Source organism: Lithobates pipiens, unplaced genomic scaffold (genome assembly GCF_037356315.1).
Source record: "Lithobates pipiens isolate NorthernLeopardFrog02 unplaced genomic scaffold, aLitPip1_a1.2 Scaffold_25, whole genome shotgun sequence".
Classification (NCBI taxonomy): domain Eukaryota; kingdom Metazoa; phylum Chordata; class Amphibia; order Anura; family Ranidae; genus Lithobates; species Lithobates pipiens.
The window spans coordinates 225,383,414-225,408,825 of record NW_027507787.1 but is presented as its reverse complement, the minus strand read 5'-3'; the positions used below and the strand labels follow the sequence as shown (position 1 = coordinate 225,408,825).

General features: G+C 42.5%; 1 protein-coding gene across 1 annotated transcript in view; it reads left to right on the top strand.

Moving 5' to 3' along the window:
• LOC143929828 (alpha-2-macroglobulin-like) overlaps positions 1–24,821 on the top strand; it is a 217,504-nt gene extending 192,683 nt beyond the window's left edge. Inside the window, exons 27-32 of the mRNA XM_077453804.1 lie at positions 7,179–7,302; positions 9,965–10,190; positions 11,349–11,414; positions 13,563–13,713; positions 21,411–21,532; positions 24,615–24,821. Coding sequence (XP_077309930.1) covers positions 7,179–7,302; positions 9,965–10,190; positions 11,349–11,414; positions 13,563–13,713; positions 21,411–21,532; positions 24,615–24,821 — 896 coding nt within the window. The remainder of the gene's footprint in view (positions 1–7,178; positions 7,303–9,964; positions 10,191–11,348; positions 11,415–13,562; positions 13,714–21,410; positions 21,533–24,614) is intronic.
• The last annotated feature ends 591 nt before the right edge of the window (positions 24,822–25,412 follow it).

Here is a 25,412-nt window from a genome sequence, read left to right as displayed (position 1 = left end):
GTCCCGTGATGTACTCAAAGAAAAGGATTTTACAGGTAAGTTGTTATAAAAATCCTATTTTACACTTGCTTCGGCTTCAGCACACATTAAGGGCTACTTTAGGCTGTTTACACCTGCTTTTGCTTTGCTTTGTTTTACACTTTTTTACCCCATGTAGCTTTATTTGTGCTTCAGAGTGTCTTCAAAGCCTCCATAGAAGTCTATGGCAAAGCTCGCTTGAAGCCCCATTGAAGCCCCACCAAAGCCTAATCGAAGCCCCACCAAAGCCCCACCAAAGCCTCATTGCAGCCCCACTGAAACCTGATCGAAGCCTCATCGAAGCCCACCAAAGCACCAAGCAAAAGCAAGGTTTAAACAGAACTAACATCTACCTAACAGCTAACCATTTTATTTAGTGACAATGGCTTTGAATCCAAATCTCAATCCAATTGTGTATCTGTGAGATGTGCTGGAAAAATAAGTGTAATCCATTAAGGCCCACCTTGCAACTTAGACCACTTTCACACTGGGGCTCTTTGCAGGCGCTGCGGTGCTAAAAATAGCGCCTGCAAAGCGCCCTGAAATAGCCGCTGATGTCTCTCCAATGTGAAAGCCCCGAGGGCTTTCACACTGGAGTGGTACGTTGGCAGGATGCTAACAAAAGTCCTGCTAGCAGAATCTTTGAAGCAGTGAAGGAGCGGTGTATACACCGCTCCTAAACCACTCTTGCTCATTGAAATCAATGGGGCAGTGCACCTATACCACCAGCAAAGCACTGCTGCGACAGCGATTTGCGGGTGGTTTTTACCCTTTCTTGGCCGCTAGTGGGGGTTAAAACTGCCCCGCTAGCAGCCGAATAACGCCGCTAAAACTATGGTTAAGCGCCGCTAAAAATAGCGCCGTTTTACCACTGACGCCCGGGTGCCGGCAGTGTGAAAGTGGCCTTACAGGACTTAAAGGATCCACTGTTGATTGCTTGGTGCCAGATACCACAGCGTACCCTCAGAGGTCTAGTGGTGTCAATGCCTTTATGGCAGGCATGTCCAAAGTCCAGCCCACGGGCCAATCGCGGCCCGCGGTCCAGTTTTGAACGGCCCGCCTGGTTATCTAAACATATATATTTTTTGTGGCCCCTGACGATCTCCCAGCACCGGGGCCACAAAAGATACATAGTCTGGCTGCCTCGGAGATAGGAGGCGATACGAGTGCCATGCACACAGTATTTCCTGTTTATACGGCAGCCTCTGTAATAGGAAGTCCCATCTCCGCCATTGAACGACTGTTCTGTCCATCAAAGGAGGCGGGACTTTCTCTTAAAGAGGCCACTGTGTAAACAGGAGATTCTCCTGTTCTTTGGCGCTCGTCCTGCCCCTTCAATGTCCCCTCCAAGGCTGCACTGATGACAATGGTGAGTACATTCCTGGCTAATGGTGGGTGGATTCCTGGCAATGGTGGCTGCATTCCTGGCTAATGGTGGCTGCATTCCTGGCAATAGTGAGTGAAATCCTGGCAATGGTGGGTGTATTTCTGGCTAATTGGGTGTATTCCTGGCTAATGGTGGGTGCATTGCTGGCTAATGGTGGGTGCATTCCTGGCTAATGGTGGGTGCATTCCTGGCAATAGTGAGTGAAATCTTGGCTAATGGTGGGTGTATTCCTGGCTAATGGTGGGTGCATTCCTGGCAATAGTGAGTGAAATCCTGGCAATCGTGGGTGCATTCCTGGCTAGTGGTGGGTGCAGTCGTGGCAACAGTGAGTGAAATCCTGGCAATGGTGGGTGCATTCCTGGCTAATGGTGGCTGCATTCCTGGCTAATGGTGGCTGCATTCCTGGCAATGGTGGGTGCATTCCTGGCAATAGTGAGTGAAATCCTGGCTAATGGTGGGTGCATTCCTTGTTAATGGTGGGTGCGTTCCTGGCAATGGTGGCTGCATTCCGAGCAATAGTGAGTGAAATCCTGGCAATGGTGGGTGCATTCCTGGCTAATGGTGGCTGCATTCCTGGCTAATGGTGGCTGCATTCCTGGCAATGGTGGCTGCATTCCTGGCAATGGTGACTGCATTCCTGGCTAATGGTGGGTGCATTCCTGGCAATAGTGAGTGAAATCCTGGCTAATGGTGGGTGCATTCCTGGCTAATGGTGGGTGCATTCCTGGCAATGGTGGCTGCATTCCTGGCAATAGTGAGTGAAATCCTGGCAATGGTGGGTGCATTGCTGGCTAATGGTGGGTGCATTGCTGGCTAATGGTGGGTGCATTCCTGGTTAATGGTGGGTGCATTCCTGGCTAATGGTGGGTGCATTCCTGGCAATGGTGGGTCCATTCCTGGCAATGGTGGCTGAAATCCTGGCAATGGTGGGTGCATTTCTGGCTAATGGTGGGTGCATTCCTGGCTAATGGTGGGTGCATTGCTGGCTTGGGTGCATTGCTGGCTAATGGTGGGTGCATTCCTGGCTAATGGTGGTTGCATTCCTGGCAATAGTGAGTGAAATCCTGGCAATGGTGGGTGCATTCCTGGCTAATCATGGGTGCAATCCTGGCAGTAGTGAGTGAAATCCTGGTAATGGTGGGTGCATTCCTGGCTAATGGTGGCTACATTTCTGGCTAATGGTGGGTGCATTCCTGGCTAATGGTGGCTACATTCCTGGCTAATGGTGGGTGCATTCCTGGCTAATGGTGGGTGCATTCCTGGCAATAGTGAGATAAATCCTGGCAATGGTGGGTGCATTGCTGGCTAATGGTGGGTGCAGTCCTGGCAATAGTGAGTGAAATCCTGGCAATGGTGGCTGCATTCCTGACTAATAGTGGCTGCGTTCCTGGCTAATGGTGGCTGCATTCCTGGCAATGGTGACGGCATTCCTGGCAATGGTGGCTGCATTCCTGGCAATGGTGGCTGCATTCCTGGCAATAGTGAGTGAAATCCTGGCAATGGTGGGTGCATTCCCGGCAATGGTGGGGGGTGCATTCCTGGCAATGGTGGGTGCGCAGATGGGCACTGACCCTTATTTTGCTTCACAGTTATTTATTTAAAATTTTACGTTTTTTTCCTGAAACTTCCCTCTTAAAGTGAAGGTGCGTGTTATTCTCCAATAAATACAGTATATCCAAATAAGACACCCGAGCTCATCTCGTCAACACACACAGCCACAAAGGCAAGAGAATTATTGTTGGGCAGTATATAAGTGCTCAAACGAACACACTTAGACCGAATTTTAATGGTTCAAAGAATGTCAGGCAAAATGGTCGGCACTCACGCATGTTCACTTTATCAAATCTGGCCCTCTTTAAAAAAAATTTAGACACCCCTGCTTTATGGTGTCAAGGCCGTTATGAAAAAGCACTGAGACTGTGTAAAATGAGTTTTACGAATGCAGATTTGGTGTCACTTGTGTTGTCCCCATGTGATACATGGTATGAGGGTTTGAGCATCTTTATTTATAGTGTTTGTTAAGGCACAAGTAGAAATCACTGCCGGCCCCTCTATGATAATCAGGCATACCACACTGTATATGTATTTTCTAAAAATGAGGCTTGTATATACCTATTTAGAGCTATCTTCAGGCCAGTCACGTGGCTTGTGGCCGCTTTTCAGCTCCGATACATGGTTTCTGCAGGAGGGGCTGAGACCTCCCTCAGCTGGGGAAATCACGTGGCCGCTCAGCACCTCCCACAGAAGCCCTGTCTCAGAGATGTAAAGTGGCCACGAGTCAAGTGACTTGCCTGAAGATAGCTCTAAATAGGTATTTACAAGCCTTCTTTTTAGAAAAGACGTAGACGAGTGTGGTATGCCTGAGTATCATAGAGGGGCTGGCAGTGACCATTGTACATTTTTGATTTCTACTAATAGCGGGGGGGGGGGCAGAAACAGAGACACGCAACACAGAGCTGACAGGCAGGGAGGGAGGGGGAGAGAGGAGAGTGAAGAGCAGGCTGCAGATGATGCAGGGATGTACTCTGACCACAGTGGACAGGGCTCAGCAGCCCTGATTATCATGGTCAGTGCAGAGAGGGGAATATAACAAGTGGCAGGATCAGGGATGTTTTTTACAGTTTAGAGAGGGGCAGGTTACACAGCGCAAGCACTGTGCTGTTTAATCTGCTTTAAGGGACCAGGATATCAATTTTTTGGGGGTTAACAAACACTTTAAGTGGTGTGCAACCAACTCTTTCTATTTTACTAAGTGATGGTGGCGATCTGAAGTGAGCACCCATTACTAGACATGTGAAATTAGTTTTGTTCCAAATTAGTTTTTTAACACATTTCAACAAATTTGTTAAATCGGAAACATCCGAATGAACAAAAACCCGTTTCACTAATTTCTCAGAATATTCGTAAATTCAAAAATTCATAAATTAGAAAATTAGAAAATTCGTAAATTTAGAAAATTCTAAAATCCGAAAACCCGAAAATTCTAAAATCTGAAATAATAACTAACTAATAAATTATAGGTTTTGGGATTTCCTTTCAAATTTGGCTTTTAGTGAACGTAAGGAATACGAAGTTATTTGAAGTTATGAAATATCTGAAATAATGAATGCTGCATCTAAACGAATGGAACGTAATGCATTAATAATAATAAATAATACAAGTGGTGCGACCTGACACATCTAATTAATAGCAGCAACAAACCTCCATCCCTGGTATGTGTTCAATGTTACAAAAAGGAGAAAAAGGGACTTTAGATGAGGCGTATTGCTGAGTGAAAACTTTAATTAAAATTATTTATTTATTATGTACACACCATATCATAAAAAGTGTCAATCTAAGGTATAGGACACAATTTACTGTGGTACACTTCTTTGAATGCATTTGTTAGAATATACAATTATTTTACAGAGTACAATACAACATCATTGACAATGCAGATGCATAGACATACTCATCCATTCATAAAACCAATAAACATAAGCAAATGCTCATAGTAAGCCAAAATGATCTGGGCATCGGTTGAATATATACTCGACGCAAGTTTCATGGCTCTTGCCAATCATCAGGAGTAAAGATGCTCTGAAACTAAATCAAGAATATCTGTAAATATGGGATAACCTTTAAGCGGAGAACCATCTCTCAAGAAAAGGGGGAGCTATACCTCACTGTCCAGCCCAAAGGTGGTACCAAACATCTGTCCAGGGGATACAGAGGGCAGGAATATCGATCTCCCCCGGGGCTGAGGTGGGGAATCACACCCAAAATGAGGATAGCAGCCGTGTAACGCCCAAGTGACCATGTCACAGCCATAGTGTATGATGTATATTTACCGGGCCATACTGTTCTGCAGGAATATAGAGATAAAACCTTATGAAATTATTTGCTATTAATGGGACAAATCCATACTTGTAGGTAAATGAATTGAATGAATAATATGCACTTAATGCGATAATTTAAAATGTAATAATTAAACTACAGTAAGAAAAAATATGCAATATGTACCCACTGTAGGTAACAATAAATCAGACCCACCACCCACCTCCTGTGCATCGGCGTCATGATTATTTGCTCTGCTCGGTGGGTTAACATACCTGAGCATGGAGCTTTTTTACTCTTGTCAACCACCAATTGGAGCTTCATGACGTTGGTGGGGACCCGCCCTTTGCTGAGGATTTAGGCTGTCTGTGTTAGCCAGCTGACCATTTTCATCTTGTCCATTCATACAAGCAGGACTCCAGGTATATCTGCAGCAATAGAATTATACACAAGGTAACTGAGATTTATTTACATTCTTCAGCTCACCTTTATATGGTGGGTCTGATTTATTGTTACCTACAGTGGGTACATATTGCATATTTTTTCCTACTGTAGTTTAATTATTGCATTTTAAATTATCGCATCAAGTGCATATTATTCATTCAATTCATTTACCTACATGTATGGATTTGTCCCATTAATAGCAAATAATTTCATAAGGTTTTATTTCTATATTCCTGCAGAACAGTATGGCCTGGTAAATATACATCATACACTATGGCTGTGACATGGTCACCTGGGCTTTACACGGCTGCTATCATCGTTTTGGGTGCGATTCCTCACCTCAGCCCCGGGGGAGATCGATATTCCTACCCTCTGTATCCCCTGGACAGATGTTTGGTACCACCTTTGGGCCAGACAGTGAGGTATAGCTCCCCCTTTTCTTGAGAGATGGTTCTCCGCTTAAAGGTTATCCCATATTTACAGATATTCTTGATTTACTTTCAGAGCATCTTTATTCCTGATGATTGGCAAGAGCCATGAAACTTGCGTTGAGTATATATTCAACCGATGCCCGGATCATTTCGGCTTACTATGAGCATTTGCTTATGTTTATTGGTTTTATGAATGGATGAATATGTCTATGCACCTGCATTGTCAATGATGTTGTATTGTACTCTGTAAAATAATTGTATATTCTAACAAATGCATTCAAAGAAGTGTGCCACAGTAAATTGTGTCCTATACCTTAGATTGACACTTTTTATGATATGGTGTGTACTTAATAAATAAATAATTTTAATTCAAGTTTTCACTCAGCAACACGCCTCATCTAAAGTCCCTTTTTCTCCTTTTTGTAACATTGAATAATAAATAATAATAATAAAAACTTTTCATTATTATTTATTATCAATTCGTTCTGTTCAATTTGTTTAGATGCAGCATTCATTATTTCAGAAAATTCGTAACTTTGGATAAATTCGTATTCATCACATTAACTAACAGCCAAATTTGAAAGGAAATTCCAACACCTATAATTTAATATTTAGTTATTATTAGTTAGTTATTAAGCATTTTCTTATTCTTGATTTGATTTTACAGATTTTTGAATTTTCAAACTTACAAATTTACAAATTGCGATCACAACGAATTAAATGAAAAACGAAAAAAAAAAATAATGAATGAACAAAAACATATTTTTCAGCAGTGCACATGTCTACCCAGTACAGAGATCTCAGTATATGGATTGTGGTCCCACCTGGAGCGGCGTTACCTTTTCTTTGGATGGTGTTGATGACACAGGACTGTTCTGGTGACAAAAGGGGGACCTACTCAATATTAGGGGAGTGATTATAATGTTATGGCTGATCGGTGTAGATAAGACCATAAAAACGGACAACTGGGAAGCAAAAGACAAAAGGATTATGTTCACTAAAAGAGAGACTTTCTTTCCAAATGCTGGGCAGTTGAGAGCTATGTGTTTGGTTGTGTAAGCATGTTTGTATTTCCTTTTTAGCTAGTAGTTCAGTAGATGAACCAACAACCACCTTGACAGAAGGTAGAGGAGCAAAAAAAGAGGAGGAGGAAAGAGTACAAAATTATGTTCCTGAAACCTTCCCTTTTGGAGATCTAGCAGTGGGGTAAGTAAAATTCTGAATTTTAGTAATAATAACACTCAAGAGGTGTAGTACCCAGCAAAAAAGGTAATGAAATAAAAAACAGCACAAGGCTGTATCAGCAAAGGAACATCTACAATTAAAGACACCAACACACAACTTCCAGACTGACTCATTTTAATCCATTTATTAACAAAACATGCACATTAGAGATGAGAACAATTCCATACATAACTGGTTTTATTTTGTTGCATTTTTTCTAACCACTAGGCTACTTTCGAGTGTAAACATGTGCAATTCGTTTTTTATCGAATATTCAAAAATTGGCAAACATCAGAAGGAATAAAAACCCATTTAAGATTGTTTTTTTTTTCGAATATTCGTAAAATTAGAAAATTTGTAAAATTCATAAAATTCGTAAGATTCGTAAAAATTCAAAAATTTGAAAAATTAGAAAATCTGAAATAATAACTAACTATTAAATTATAGGCATTGGAATTTCCTTTCAAATCTGGCTGTTAGTGAACGTAATGAATACAAATATATCCAAAGTTATGAATTATCCGAAATAACGAATTCTGTATCTAAACGAATGGAATGTAACAAAGTAATAATAATAAATAACAATAATAATAAAAACATTTTATTATTAATTTTATTATTATTATTATTATTTATTAATTTGTTCTGTTCCATTTGTTTCGATTCGGCATTCATAATTTCAGATAAATTTGTATTTGAAAGGAAATTCCAATACCAATAATTTAATAGTTAGTTATTATTAGTTTGTTAGTTATTATTTAGAATTTTTGGATTTTTGCTCTTTGGAATATTCCGATTTTTTTTCTTATTTTCGGATTTTAGAATTTTCTAATTTTCTAATTTACGAATTGCAATCATAATGAAGGACCCAAAAAATGAAAACAATAACAAGAAAACAAATACATTTTTTGACAGTGCACATGTCTAGTAGAGAGCTCGTTGGTGTCTAGTTATTTTTTCCTATGTTTAAAACACATCTAGCTTTTATGCCCTGTTATGTGCCCCATTTCCTTCCTTGGATCAGGTATACATACTCCAAACAAGAAGTAATCCATTTACAATAAACACACTGCCTGGTTTAAATTTACATGCAGGTATGTAGGTGGGGTGCAGCATGGTGTGGTGGCAATAATTCACACAGGTGCAATAATAAACTTACACTGATGCAATGCAGCAACAGTTCACAACAATCCCAGTGGGAAAACTGCCCAATCAGGTGCACTCACAGTTACATCAACATGGAGAGCGTGAGTTCCAGACAGAATTACAGTAGAGAGAGGAAGAATGCAGCCTGGCCATTTTGTGCCAAATTGTGAAGATGTTCAGAAGAAATGCAATCCCACACTTACCTTTCTAGTCAGGAACATTTTCCTACTGCTAGTACTGTCCCTAAAAGACAGGGTTCCTTTCCCTACATTAACCACCCCTATAAAGCACATCAAACCCCAAGGCCTTAAATAGGCTCTACCTGACCCAATATGGCTGCCAAAGTCACATGTGGCAACAGCATCCCTCAGTAACCCAGCACAGTGTTTCTTAACCTCAGTCCTCAAGTACTCCCAACGGTCCATGTTTTCAGGTTTTCTTTTACTTTGTGCGGCTGCTTTAAATCAATATCAGTGACATGGTATTGATAAGAGCTATTTTATCTACGGGAAGTTCCCAAAACATGGCCTGTTGTGGGTACTTGAGGACAGAGGTTGAGAACCACTGACCCAGGAAACCATGGAGGGACCAGATTCCTCCTGACTTCCTCTCCAGCTGCAGAGCCACTATGGTTGAGCGCCACCTGCAGTAGAGAAAATAAACTAGACCTGCTTACACGTGGAACCACTTGTACCTCAACAACCGCCAAATAGATTCAAACCAAATTAACAAAACTGACAGTAGAAAAATGAAAGGAAGAATCTGGCTACACAAATATATATATATATATTTTTTTTTCATATGCTTTCATAAATAAGGGCCATTTTGATGCAATCCCCTACCCAAGCAATACAACAACAAGACTTTATATCACAGGAGAAGATTCAGATGTTTGCAATAACTCATGACCAGCAATCAAAATGTAACTTTTATCAGATAGTTGTGGTCAGAGTAATGAAGTTTAATTCATGACTGGTCACTATGGACTAGAACACAACTGTGTAGGATGAAACATGAGTATGAACTATGAGTGAATATTTCTGAAGAGGATTTCACAATAAAACATAATGGGCGATAGAATGGTTAGGGCTTGGATTTCCATTGAAGACATCCTCATACCAAGCACTTATAAAAAGTCTAAGGGGATTCTATCTTGTTAGATTTCAAATAGTCCATGTAAGTTTGTAGGCTTAACTAAAAAACAATAATGCTCTCATGCTCAAGAAAGTAAATCTAGTAGCTGGTGACACTGTATGCTGGTGCTGGTTGGAATGCAAGGCTCATCAGGCTCAACTAAACTACAAGAAAATGGCGCCCAGCAGACTGTAAAGCTAAAATAGTAAAAGATGATGAGAATTTCATCATCCTGTGTGTGGCTGAGCGCCTTTTGCTTGCAGTCCATGTGTGCTTGTATTTTTGACTTATCTGTTTACTTCAAGCTGATAATACAAGCACATGATCATATATGATCGTATATGATAATTTCTATGCTTTTTAGGACGGGTGGCAGTGCTGAACTCCAAATGAAGGCTCCAGACACTATCACGGACTGCAATGGAGGAGCCGTATGTTTGGGTCCCACTAGATTTGCCCGGTCTTCTCCTACCTCATTTCGAGTCTTCCAACCATTCTCTGTGGATGTCACCCTCCCATCCTCTGTAGTGCAGGGAGAACCATTTATCTTAACAGCTTCTCTATTTAACTACATGCAGGACTTTATGAAGGTAAATAAAAATGAGAAAATTAATTCACTTTGTGAAAAATATACTTTCCCCTTATTTGTTGTCTACCAGTAATAATGGGTGAAGGAGGTTTTTATTTTTATTTTATTTTTGTCTGATCCATTGTAACTCTTGATGACTAAAAAAGATTGTTCTTAATTTTACATTTCATGCTTTGATACCACTATAACCAAACCTGTAGATTTTTCCTGCATGTAAGTGGGTGGACAGTTAAAGTGACTCTTTTGTTTCTATTACATAGTTACATAGTAGGTGAGGTTGAAAAGACACAAGTCCATCAAGTCCAACCTGTGTGTATGCTTTTATGTCAGTGTTACATTGTATATCCCTGTATGTTGTGGTCATTCAGGTGCTTATCTAATAGTTTATTTTAAATTATCGATGCCCCCTGCTGAGACCACTGTCTGTGGAAGGGAATTCCAAATCCTTAAGCCTCTTACCGTAGAGGACCCTCTACGCAGTTTAAACCGCTTCTCTTCTAATTTTAGTGAATGACCACGTGTCTTATTAAATTCCCTTTTGCAGAAAAGTTTTCTCCCTATTGTGGGGTCACCAGTACGGTATTTGTACATTGAAATCATATCCCCTCTCAAGCATCTTTTCTCCAGAGAGAATAAGTTCAGTGCTCGTAATCTTTCCTCATAACTAATATCCTCCAGACCCTTTATTGGCTTTGTTGCCCTTCTCTGGACTCTCTCCAGCTCCAGTACATCCTTCCGGAGGACTGATGCCCAGAACTGGACAGCATACTCTAGGTTCGGCCGGACCAGAGTCTTGTAAAGTGGGAGAATTATTCCAAGAGTTTTGCAGGAAAAATAACCAGCTGATCATGTTTTTTTTTCTTACAAATAAGCACTGTATCAATAATGCTGTGCTGGTGAGGTATTTATAGCTATAGAAAAGCTAATGCTAAAGGCTAATCTGTGTAGCATGAAAGCAGCACTGATCAGGGTATGACCTGGGGTTTGGCCTGTTTCAGTACCAGCAGATTGATTGTATCCCCAGTGGAGCAAATTCTGAGCAATTCTCTTATGTCTAAATAGAAGAAAAAAAAATTTTGGCTTCAAAAGTTATGATTTATGAGAGGATGAGCAAAACTTGATGAAACCCAACAGAGAAATATTTTTTTGTATTGTGCAGATAGCCATCACAGTGCAGTATGATGAGACTGAGAGACTGAGAGACAAGGATTACAGTTCATCTGAGGTCTAATAGTTGTTATAATGCTGTCAAATTTTTGATGAAAGGCTGATAATCCATACTTTGGAAATCTGAGTCTAGAGCTTCCCCCTGTAGGAGCTACTGGTAATAGCATTGCATGAACGCGCAATTGTCAGTTAAAGCGACGCAGTGACAAATCGCAAAAAATTGCCTGGTTATTAAGGGGGTAAATCTTCAAAACCTGAAATAGTAAACAGGGACCTGGACAATGCACTACACAGTAGTAAGCGAAGGAGGTGGACTGGTGTCCAGGACTGTCACTCTATCCATCAGGGCCCCTGTGTACTGTGACATGCTGTGTATAGAGTGGGTGAGGGATCTCTCAGCATGCAGCCAGTGTTCTCCCATGTGTCAGACACACACGCAGGCAGTAGACATGTACAAACGCACATTGCCAGGTGAACAACCCCCTCCCCACCTCCTAAAGACTTGTTCATGTCCCCTCACCTCCCCTCACAGCCAGGTATGAATCTCCAGTATGCAGCCATGCATTCGAAATAGGCAAGTTAGGGAGAGGGGGGAAGTGGAGAAAGTAGGAAGCTGCATACTGCACACACATTTCTGGCTTCACAGGCTCATCTATCCATCACACATCCCTATAGACACAGTGCACTTGTTTCCCAATCCCTAACTCTGACAAGCGTATCTATCTTCTATGGAGAGGGCAAAGGCTGGCTGTTACCCCCTTACACACACACACACACACACACACACTCACTTTGTGATTGGGACAGGGACATCCATCTATGCTGTGCACTGTCTGAGTGAAGACTGAAGAATGACTGAGAGAGCAGGGAAGTGTGTGCAGAGTGGAGGGGCAGATTGCGGGTGTCAAAGACAGGCAGTGTCAGTCAGGAGAGAGAGACTGAGTCCCGGCCCACTTAAATCAGCCTTACCTAGCCTGGAATTATGTTGCTCAATGAGCTCAAGTCTTACTAATAAACCCCTTATTGGAAACTCACAGTCAGTCAGACAGTACACAGCACAGTGAGTCGGGAAACCGGAAGTGGTGCTGCAAAAAGCACCGCCCACTGTCTGGTCCCCGCCAATTAAAACATAGGAAAGGAGGTCATAGACAAATAAGTGTAGAGTGGGATGTTTGTGGATGCATTGCTTCCTCCCCGACCACTCCTTAAGCATGGGCAAATCAGCTTCCCAGCTTGCAATCAGCTGATTGCAGGCTGGGAAGCTTCCCATAGACTGCTGTGTGTCCAGCATCTGGACATTCTTAAAGTGACTTTTTTTTCTGAATAGCTTGGGGCGGGAGGTTTTCAGAGCCCGTGTGCAACCTATAGACAGGCTGCCACTGTTTGTAACCCTCCCTAGAAGGGAAAGAACAATTTCTCAAAGGCTCCAAACTGTTTATCACCTCCCCAGCCACCCTTTTGATTCAGCCTTCCAGGGTTTGGCTAGGGCATGATAAATATTCAGGCTGGTTATTTGAATCTCCCTGCCTCACATTCCAGAAGCTTGTTCCAGAAGCAGGAGGAAGCAATAAAACTCCCAGTCTGTGAAACTCTGAACAGACCAGAACAAACGATCACTGCTCCCTTGTCTGCAAATGAGCCTAAAACTATAACAAGGCTAGCATCCTATGCTAGGGAGGTACTACACAAGGAATAAAATGTATGCTTAATGCATAAGGTTATAAAGTCAAAAAGTGACTTTAGGCTTCATGGAACCCCTTTACCCAGCTTCTCAAAATCCTACAGTTGTATCTGGTCTCCTGGAGCAAGCTCCATTTGGATCTGACCTGAAGATGCTACACAATTATTTTCCCATGCTTTCCACAGCCAAGGAAGTTTTTTGTGTTATTCAGAGGCACAGATTGGCTGTCCTTTGCCCAGACAGAACCAGTGTTGTGCCATATCAGGTATCAGCTCAGTTTTGTAAGGAACGCCCTCCAAAAAATATATAATTATTTAGGGACTAAAACTGTTTGTTTTAGGTGTGGTGCAAACAGAAGAACTAGTGAACTATCCTAACATAAGTTTTTGACATGCTCTGCTTTAATACTGTATCTCAATGCCTTATCAAAAGGTGTCTACAACAGTAGTTTGTATTTTTAGAGACAAAGTGGTTCATTGAGAACAAGCCAAGCCTGCTATAAAAAAAGTCTTATTTGTTTTCCAGATTCAGAGCACACTGAGCATCAGCAGTGACTTAGAGGAAATGTCATGTGAAGAATGTCACCACAGCAGCTGTATAGGACCAAATGAGAGTGAAACCTTCTCCTGGAAACTAAAACCCAAAGTCGTGGGTAAAATATTACGGGGAGAAATAGGTAAATGTGCTAAGAGTCTCTCTTCTGGCTCATCGGCCATCATGGAATTTATAGTAAAACATCTGAAATTCTCAGTTAACACATTTTATAATTTTCTATAGCTAAATTCAATAAGGATGTGCTAAGTTTAATGCCACGTACACAAGGTCGGAAATTTCCGACAACAAATGTTCGATGGGAGCTTGTTGTCCGTAATTCCGACCGTGTGTAGGCTCCATTGAACATTTACTGTCGGAATTCCCAACAACAAAAATTTAAGAGCTGGTTCTCAAATTTTCCGACAACAAAACTTGTTGTCGGAAATTCCGATTGTGAGTACACAATTCCAACACACAAAATTTCAAACATGTTCAGAATCAAGCAGAAGAGCCGCACTGGCTATGGAACTTCATTTTTCTCGGCTCGTCAAACATCTTGTAAGTCACCACGTTCACGAGGTTTGGAATTTCTGACAACATTTATGCGACCGTGTGTAGGCAAAACAAGCTTGAGCCAACATCTGTTGGAAAAAAATCCAGGATTTTGTTGTTGGAATGTCCTAGCATACTCGTACTCTTCGGACCAATGACTCATTTCAAGTGATGAGCGGAAGGGGTTTCCTTGCTATGTTCACTCAATGCAGTTTGTATGTCTCACTATGCAACATTGAGACTCCCTCATCTCTGTATCTCTGCTGAGTTCTTTGCAGTGCACCTTCCCACAAGGTTCAATCCCTTCACCACTGAAATGCTCTTATGTTGATATTTTAAGTGTTTGCTGTAGCTCACTATACATTAGAGTAAAACCTTGTATTGTGAGCATAATTCGTTCCAGAAACCTGCTTGTAATCCAAAGCACTCATACTGTATATCAAAACGAATTTCCCCATAAGAAATAATGGAAACTCAAATGATTTATTCCACAACCATTTATTCATTAAGTTCTTCCGTTTATAGTCCATATAAAAAGATCATAGCAATGTCACCAGGTTGTGTAACCATAAAATGTCCAGACACAAATTGCAGCCTCCACAAGGGGATTAGAAGCAAAATCCAGCAGGAGCTACAGTAGATAAAAGAGAAGAGAGGTGCCTCTAAGTGTAGCAATATGGTTACATTTAATGAAGGTACAATATTTAGCAACTCATATGGTTGAAGATTAAAACAGGCACATCTAAGTATGCAGGCATCCAGGGTAAAGCTGTTCACGTGGACCATCCTCCGCAATCCTAACTGGGAAGACTACTCTGCAGTAGAGCGATCTGAAAGTGAGGCTTGAAACACTCGTGGAGTGCAGCATGGAAGGGATGACCTTGATGGCGGTGCGGAGGACGGTCTATGTGGACAGCTTTACACTGGATGTCTGCATACTTAGATGTGCTTGTTTATTTCATAAACCATGTGAGAATTTAGAAATTTTGAAATTTTTCAAACAATTGCTAAATGTTGCACCTTCATTAAATGTAACCCTATTGCTACACTTATGCCCCGTACACACATCGGATTTTCTGACAACAAATGTTGGATGTGAGCTTGTTGGCTGAAAGTCCGACCATGTGTATGCTCCATCGAACATTTGTTGTCGGACTTTCCGCCAACAAATGTTGACTAGCAGATTCTCAAGTTTTCCGCCAACAAAACTTTGTTGTCGGAATTTCTGATTGTGTGTACACAAGTACGACGCACAAAATTTCACTCACACACTGCCATTTTCTGGACCAAGTTATCCCCCCTTCGAGAACATCTGATAAATGTAATGCTTACTCTGTTTTTAGTAAAATTGCTGTTACAGTCTTTGTTATGGCTGTGCACCCTGGTGTATATGAGGTAGATGAAAAAGTAGATGTGGTAATGCATGTGGTCAGAATAGCACCAGTTGCACAGCTCCCGATGTACACAGGACAATGTCTTTTGGCACACTGACTTATGAAGAATAAGGGGTTTGTGGGACTTTAAATGAAGTGCATGTATATGCACCTCTATCCCTAAATATGAGAATAAGATGAAGGGTTAGTGGAACTTTAGATGAGGCACATGATACCCTGTTTAAAATGTATTGTAATGTTTATTGGCATAGATAACATAGCATTACACATTCGATTTGATTGAATAATAATATCCTCTTTATTCATAATGACATAAGAGCAATATATATATACCTATACACCTATACAGCATAATGACCCATTGCAATAACCAGTGATGTGTGCCAATAGTACTAAATATGATAATCAATAGAAATAAAATAGGTCAGGGTGGAAATTGAAGAAATTGAATGTATATTAAAGACATGGTAGCATCTAATAAGCTTGATGCGTTTCGTGGATATATTCCACTTCTTCAGGAGCAGACGCAAAACTGAGGGTACTAATATAATCTAGTATTTTACACAGAGGGCAAGAAAAAAGTAAGGGCAGGAGGAAAATGAATATCCACCTTGAGTACATCCATAAGTGTATATATACATATATATATATATATATATATGATGAATAATGTTTTTTTATATATATTATTAGCACTGTGTGGAAACACCATTTATGTTGGCAGCTGCTTATATATATACACATATAATGTAGCGCTGGTATTTTATTTTTGCCTGCTAGTTATGCAGTGTTAAACTATCATAGTGTTATATCTTGGTATTTGACACCATCTAGTGGCCTACATGTGAAATTGACTTCAATTATTTTCTTTTCATGAACATGGAGAAATAATACAGGAAGTGGCTGTTTGATTACATTTTACAATTACCTACCTATAGGGTTGCCACCTGTTCAGGATTCACCCGGACAGTTCAGGTTTTGAATCATGTGTCTGGGTTTCAGTCCACTTGAAATCTGGACACAATATCCAGGCATTAATGTAGCTCAGAACAGTGAGGGTGAGGGGGCACTATGCAAGCCACACTACTATTCCCCCTGGAGCGTCCAAAGGTGTCCTAGGTCTTTTACAATCCTTTATAGAATGCAAAAAAAAATCTTTTGCTGTGCACCACTAAAGTGTTTGGGTTTGGCTTGAAGAAAAAGTGGCAACCCTACCTACCTAACCAGAATACTGAGTGACCTACCCAGGAACACTCAGTACTGAACTGCATGCTGGGTAGGATATAAAATGACATGCATGGCCATTTTCTCTCTCTTCTGGAAGCGTGGCCTGCCTGCAAGGACCTGTGAGGAGGTCTCCAGAGTGCGCGACCTACAGCTACTGTGGAGCAGAACAACTAGAGACTCTGCCTTATACCTGTGTGCTGGAAAGACTGTGTGACCGGAGCAGGAAGGATCCAGAGACACCTTGCAGAGCAAAGCAGTGTGAGGGCGTCGGCTGGCGCGAAGCAAGACTGTGTGCACCGGAGCAGAGCTGTTCTATTCTCCAGGCCAGATTGGGTGAGAGGGATGTTGCCCATAGTTCTTAACACACTTTTATACACCTAGACTTTTAACACAGTGTTGCTAGGACCTGTAGTCCCACATAGGAGATCTTATTCAAAAGCACTGAGTTTAAACGGGCCCCAAGCCTACCCTTCACTGTACTACTGACACTGTGTTATTCAAAGCCAACTGCACCGGAGGCAGTTACAGGTGTACTGCACTACAAGAATAGTTCTAACATTCACCTTACTTTAATCCTTGTTTGTTCAACTGTTGGATTACAATTGCTATAACACAAATAGCTAGCAGAAGACAGAAGACTACAGATTGCATTTCTCATTGCAAGGCCTTGCATCCTATTAATGCTAAGAGGGACTGTATTATAAAGTAGGGGTGTCAGGTCACCTTGAGGCGAGGTGACAGGTGCACACCGTAGGGATCAGGAGTGCACCGCAAGGTTGTGGACCCTACGGCTGACTGCTGCAGACGGGGGACAGATCCCACTGGGGTTAGAGCGTAAGATTCCCTGGGGCGCGGAGTCTAAGAGCCAGCAGGTGTTCACCAGAGCCTCCAGTGGTGAGGATGGACTTGCAACTGGCTCCAGGTCGCGACCCCAGGGTCCCCCAGCTCACACCCACAGTAGGCAACAGGAGGATAGGTATGGTGAGGGACAAAGCCAAGGTTGGGGCCACAAGCAGACAAGAATAGTCAGGTACACGCCAAAAGGTCAGGATCACAGGCAAACAGGGATAGTCAAGACACGCCAAAGTCGGTAACGGAAAACAGAAGCAGAGCACACGGCAGGAAACAGGAAGCTAACACAAAGGAATACACAATGGTTGATCAGCACTGATGGCCTGCAGTGCACAGGTTAATATAGGGCTCCCTGATAGGGCCTGGGGTGGAGCCATACTTAGAGGAGAGGTTATATAAACCACCAGGTGGAAGTGGCTGGCCTCTAGTCTGAACACATGAGGGGAGGTAAGCAAACACAGGAAGATCACTGCATAACTGGGCATAGCAACTGTGGAACTTGCAGACAAGTTAGCCTGGCTGTGCATCCAAGGGAGATTAGGGACAGACAAAGGTAAATGGTTATGCGAACTGGAGTGAATGATCGACTCAGGTTCATAGGTGGACCCCTCATTCAGAGTACCACATGACCTAGAGAGTGCATCAGTCCGACTATTGCAGGACGCATCCCAGAGATCGCTATATACAGCGGGAAGAGCAGAAGATACTGGGAAGGTGGTAACAGGAAGTTTCTCTTTTGGGGTACCCTTGAGTAAGCAGGAAGTGGAACAAGAGGAACCCCAAGCCAGGATCTGACCAGCAGACCAGTCGACGTGTGGAGAATGGAGCCGTAGCCAAGGAAGACCAAATATGATAGGAGATGAAGCCTTAGGTAAGACAAGGAAGGATATCCATTATCCACTCCTGGTGGAGTGTCCCTACTGACATCTTAACAGGAAGAGTCTGGAAGCGGATACGGCCCCCTGGGAGAACAGTGCCATCAATCGCCAAGACCACCAATGGCATTGTAAGGGACAAAAGGGTAAGTCTCATGGAGGATGCAGTTTCCCAATACATGAAATTGGCAGCGGCTCCGGAATCCAGATATGCTGAGACCGAACGAGAGGAAGCACCGACATAAAGCAACACGGAAAGGAGAAGACGAGAAGGTGAAGGTGATATTTCAGGGTCTAATACTCCACCTTCCAGATGTATTAGCCCTGAGCGTTTTTCCAAACGAAGAGAACAAGTATCACGGAAATTACCTTTGGCCCCACAATAGAGGCATAGGCCCAGAGTTCTGCGCCTAGCACGTTCTTCGGGAGATAACTTTGTCCGGCCCAACTGCATAGGTTCCTCAGTAGGCAGGGGGTGTTCCTCGGATCGAAGAGAAGGGACTGGGGGCTCAGGCTGCCTAAAGAACGGGGAGTGCTGGCGTCTTTTTTCCAGGGCCCTCTCCTGAAAGCGAATATCGATCTGGTTACACAAGGTGATGACACTGTCCAGATCTGCAGGAAGGGATCTTCCTGCTAATTCATCCTTCACTCTATCAGAGAGGCCATGTAAAAAGGTTGCAACTAGGGCCTCATTATTCCAGCTCAATTCAGCTGTGAGGATACGGAACTGAAGAGCATACTGTCCCACAGACACAGACTCTTGACAGAGACGTAAAAGAGCGCTAGCCGCTGAGGAGACACGACCCGGTTCCTCGAAGATATTCCGAAAAAGTTTCAAGAAATCAGACAGGCTAGAAACCACTGGATCATTCAGTTCCCACAGAGGGGCGGCCCAAGCTAATGCCTTGCCAGACAGGAGGGATATGATATATGCGACTTTTGCCCGATCGGACAGGAAGTTTTGGGGCTGGAGTTCAAAATGAATTGTGCACTGGCAAAGGAACCCCCTGCAAGCCTTGGAGTCCCCAGAGAAACGGACCAGAGCTGGTAGTTGTAATGAATGTGTGGCTGCGACTGATGTAATAGGTGCAGCGGCAGATAGCGGTTGAGGTTGTTGAACCAGGGCTCCTAATGAGGCCTGAACCTGTTCAACACGGGATGCCAAATCCTGAAGGAATCGCATCACCTGGGTCTGATGCGATTCTTGGGTCTCAAGTCTGCGAACTAAGCTCTGCAATGGATCATCTTCAGGAAGCGGCATGTCAGCCGGGTCCATGGCTGATCAAACTGTCAGGTCACCTTGAGGCAAGGTGACAGGTGCACACCGTAGGGATCAGGAGTGCACCGCAAGGTTGTGGACCCTACGGCTGACTGCTGCAGACGGGGGGCAGATCCCACTGGGGTTAGAGCGTAAGATTCCCTGGGACGCAGAGTCTAAGAGCCAGCAGGTGTTCACCAGAGCCTCCAGTGGTGAGGATGGACTTGGCTGCAACTGGCTCCAGGTCGCGACCCCCAGGGTCCCCCAGCTCACACCCACAGTAGGCAACAGGAGGATAGGGATGGTGAGGGACAAAGCCAAGGTCGGGGCCACAAGCAGACAAGAATAGTCGGGGACACGCCAAAAGGTCAGGATCACAGGCAAACAGGGATAGTCAAAACACGCCAAAGTCGGGAACGGAAACCAGAAGCAGAGCACATGGCAGGAAACAGAAAGCTAACACACAAAGGAATACACAATGGTTGATCAGCACTGATGGCCTGCAGTCCACAGGTTAATATAGGGCTCCCTGATAGGGCCTGGGGTGGAGCCATAGTTAGAGGAGAGGTTATAAAAACCACCAGGTGGAAGTGGCTGGCCTCTTAGTCTGAACACATGAGGGGAGGTAAGCAAACACAGGAAGATCACTGCATAACCATGACAAGGGGTAGCTCCCTAGTGAATGTGTTGTACTTTATTGATTAACTTTGCATTCCTGTGGTTACCAATGTGTGCTGGAAGTGGGAGGGTGCCCAGAGTTAGGGCATTAGTACTGTGAGCATTAGTCTCACTTGTAGACACGCTCATGGGTTATCTAAAACAACTTTATGTGTTACCAACTGTTGTGAATACCTATTGTGCCATTGCATTACGTTTGTGTGGCACCGCAATTACTATTTTATATCAGTTCCAGTAAAAATACATTTCTGGTTAAGAACAATTGGTCTGGAGTGTTGTTCCTTTTCCAGCACGTGGAAGATCGGATACCCAGGTAACAACAAAGGTATACTATTGTTATATTGTACATTGTGGGGTTATCCTTTACTATTATCTTCACACCAACATTGCACCACAGCTGTGTCAAGGGGATTGAGCCAAGTCATTGGGGGTTTAATAGCAGAGTGCAGGCCCAATCAAATTCAGCAACTCTTTTGGTGGTCAGTGATATACATATATATATATATCTATCTAACTATCTATCTATCACCGACCACCGAATATATGTATAATATACATATATGTATGTATATATTATTTATATATATATATATATATATATATATATGTATGTATTGTTCTTATGTCATTGATATGTATATAGATGCAATTACTATTATGACGTCAATTCCAATGTGTCATGGTATGTTATCTATGCCAATAAACATTCCAATAAATTTTAAACTACATATCATCTGCCTCATCTAAAGTCCCACTAACCCTTCTCCTTATTGGCTGACTTATGAAGATCGGTACTCCCTGTGACTGAAATGAAGCCTTGTGCTACCACCTTCTATCTTATGTATGTGTATGTTTTTGGTGGGGACCAGGAGGAAACCGGGGGAGAGGTTAATAATGTAGTTCAGTGTTTTGCAGAATGTGGATAATGCTAGTGTTATACTGTATAAAAGCTACATTAGATAGCGTATGTTTACTAGTAATGAGCATCTATGCTTCTTTATAGGAAAAATAAACATCACAGTGAAAACTGAGGCTCTGGACACAAAAGAGTTGTGCAAAAACAAGATCCCAATTGTCCCCAAGCAAGGAGGCACGAATACAATTGTCAAGTCTTTACTTGTTCAGGTCAGTATGCATCAGACAAGCTTTATTCTATAGCGTCTGGAGAATCTAGAACGTTTCCCACCTTCCTTTTCACTTATGTCCATACTTTGCCATGCTGTTAAACAAAATCCAGCTAAAATTGTGTTGCAATTCTGAAGGACATGGTAGGATTTGAGTACCATCAAAGTTCAACCTAAACAAAGCCATCAGCACACAGACCTCCATTTGATAAAGATGTAAAGCTTATTCACATAGTAAATATTTTTTTCTACTGGAAGTTTATTTTGCTGTCCAAAGAAAATGACAAAATAGCATTTGATATGAAGCCATAGCTTGTATTTCATAAAATGTAAGGGAAGGAAAATTCTTTGCGGTCTCCACTATAAATCCTGGATCCCTAACACTTTCCCCTATTATATTGATGAGACAAAAAATTTGCCATTATGTAGTTAAGGTATCATTTAAAAGGGATTCAAATTAAATAGCTAACATTTTTGTTGTCACCATTATACAAAATTTTACATGCTGTGGCTAGATGTGTTGGGTCACGTAAGTCAAATTGCCAAAAGATCACAGTCGGTCAAAGGTATACAAAAATTTGCAGTATATGGTGTAGGGTAGGTGGAATTGGCGCTGCTAATGTGAAATGTGCTCTAATGTGTTAATAAATCATACACAACTGTAAAAATAAATAAAAAAGCAAAAAAGCATAAGCAACCATAAAAAAAACACAACACTCTGAAGCAAAAGTGCTAAGTGTAACTATACCATAATGCAAAGTGGTAATGTGCAATAATACAATGTACAAAGTGCTACAGTGATGTATGTGTAAACATGATAACATCAAATAAAGTCCATAAATTCAAATAAAAGTCCATCAATTCATATCAGAAAAAATGACTTCAGTAATAAGATTAAAGTGTAGTAAGTGCTGCCAAACGTGCATTCAATCGGGCAGTAGCTACGTGTCACACTCGTGCCCCCCTCTTGTGCTGCACTCCCTGGCTCACCACTATGGTTCGGCCTAATGAGTTTCATCATGAAGATGTCATCAAAGGCAGATGTCTTTGTAATGAAACGCATTAGGGGGCCATTGCGTCATTACGTCACATCTGGTTTTGGTCTCTTGTAAGCACCCGGACTTCCTGGTTTTTGTTATACAATGCCTGAAATCATTTGGATTCCTGTAAGTGTACTATATAAATTGGGCAATAAAAAGAGGTATACAGAGTCACGCTATGGGCATCATTATTCTCTTTTCACAAGCTTACTGGGGCGGAAGAGCCAAGGAGTTAACAGCAAGGACCTTATTTACAATCATTTGACACTGTGGAGTCTAGTTACCCTTTGATGGGTAATATTATCTAAGTGCAGCACGAGTGGGGCACGAGTGTGGCACGAAAATACTGCCCAATAGCATGCATGTTTGGCAGGACTTACTACACTTTAATCTTATTACTGAAGTTATTTTTTCTGATATGAACTTATGGACTTTTATTTTAATTTATCCACTTGCCAATCAGCCGCCACAGTTTTACTGTGGCAGAATGGCACAGCTGGGCGAAACAACGTCATGTAATGTTGCTTTGCCCTATGGCCACTAGGGGCGGGCGCCCGCTGCTCTTCCCCTGGACCCAATGCAAGATCGCTCTTGACACACCGAGAACCGGAATTTATGTGTGTAAGCACACAGATCCCAGTTCTTTGAGGGGAGAAGAAACTGATAGTCTGTTCATACAAAGTATGAACAGCGATCTGTCATCTCCCCTAGACAGTCCCCTCCCCCCTTCAGTTAGAACACAGAAAGGGAACACAGTTAACCCCTTGATTGCCCCCTAATGTTTAACCCCTTCCCTGCCAGTGGCATTTTTACAGTAATCAGTGCATTTTTATAGCATTGATCACTGTATAAATGCCAATGGTCCCAAAAATATGTCAAAAATGTCCGATGTGTCCAGGAGTTCGGGGGGGGGGGGGGGCGGTTGCTCATCCCCCCCATGGCTGCTTGCTCAGATAAGGGTCTGGTATGGATTTGGGGGGGGACCCCGCAACATTTTTTTAATTGGGATGGAGTTCCCCAGACACGAAGGGCCTGTTATGGACTGGGGGGAGACCCACACTGTTTTTTTCATTGATTTTTATCTATATTGCCGGCAACATTACAGCCACAAGCAAGTTCACATGATTTTTTTTCCTTTAGAAATGTCATTTTGCTGTAGCACAGTAAAACACATGAGAAAGATGCTCCACTTTACAGGCATACTATAGACACCCCCCAAGCATGATATTTAAAGGAATATTTCAATTTTAATGTTTCACTTTAAGCATTATTAAAATCAGTGCCCCGGGAAAAAACATCCGATTTTAAAACTTTTTTGTAGGGCTGTGGAAATTAAAGATTAATTCCTCAATTAATCATTAATTTTTTTAATCAATCAAATTTTTTTTGATCGAACAAAATTCTTTTGACTGGTACTCACCTCTCCACCGGCTTCCGGGTCTTCAGGGAGTTCCAGAGATCCGGTGACTTCACGGACATAGACTTCCCGGACTCTTTCCCCTTCCCCAAGTGCCTCCATCTGCTAATGAAGGGAAGGGGGGAGGAGTCCGGTGGCATTGAAGTTCTGAATGAACGTAACACATATGGGGGAGGAGCTACGCATGACATCACCCGCTGCTGCTCTACAGAACTAACGTGATTGACGTATATTGACGTATAAAAATATTACTTACGTCAGTGCTACAGTTAGTTAGAATTAGTGCTACAATTAGTCGATTAATCGATTAAAAAAAATGATTAATCAAACACAAAAATTTTAATCAGTAACAGCCCTACTTTTTTGCATTAAAACTTGTCCCCTGGGGCAGGACCCAGGTCCCTAAACACTTTTTATGGCAATAACTTGCATATTAGCCTTTAAATGATTTTTCACGTTCGTGTCCCATAGACTTGGTGTTTGCACAAATTCTTTGTTGGCATGTTCTGGTATGAACTGAACCGGGGAGGGAGGGGGAGTTTCGGCTAATCCCTAACTATTATATATGCAGAGAAATTACTGTAACACAACAAACTATATAATGTTTCTTTTACTGATCCTCACAGCCTGGAGGTGTCCTGAGGAAGAAAAGATTTATCTCTCTGATGTGGCCGAATGAGGGAAAAGGTGAGGAATATCTGGACAGGTTTACAGAAACAGTTTGTGTTGCCCACAAGGGTGTTGCTAGGTCTGCAAAAGATCTGGGTCTAGAGCCTATAGCAGTGGTCACCAGCCTTTTTGCAGGCCTGCAGGGAGGGGCACACCAGTGGTAAGCAAGTGGTTCAACTCACCATAATGCAGAATCAGTGGGAGCCCTGGGCATGTCACTTGCCACATCTCCTGCCACCAGATACAGAGTGTCACTTGCCACCATCACCTGTCACCAGATGCAGCTTGTTACTTGCCACTTTCACCTGGCACTAGATGTGGATTGTCACTTGCCATTGTCACCTTGGACCAGATGTGGATTGTCACTTGCCACTTCACCTGCCACCATTTGAAGATTTTCACTTGCCATGTCACCTGCCATCATTTGCAGATTGTTACTTGCCATGTCACCTCCCACCATTTACAGATTGCCACCTCACCTGCCACCATTTGCAAATTGTCACTTGCCAAGTCACCTGCCATTAGATGTGGGTTGTCACTTGCCATGTTACCTGGCACCAGATGTGGATTGTCACTTGCCAACCAATGTGGATTGTAACTTACCATGCCAGCCAGTGTCACCAAATGTGCATTGTCGCTGCATTGGTGGCAGGCTGGCAGCACTGGTCCATTTAGTGAGGGCAGGAGATTGGTGATGTAGTGCGGGCAGTGAGAGATGCCATTTCACTGCTCCTTGACGCACCTCCGACATTGAA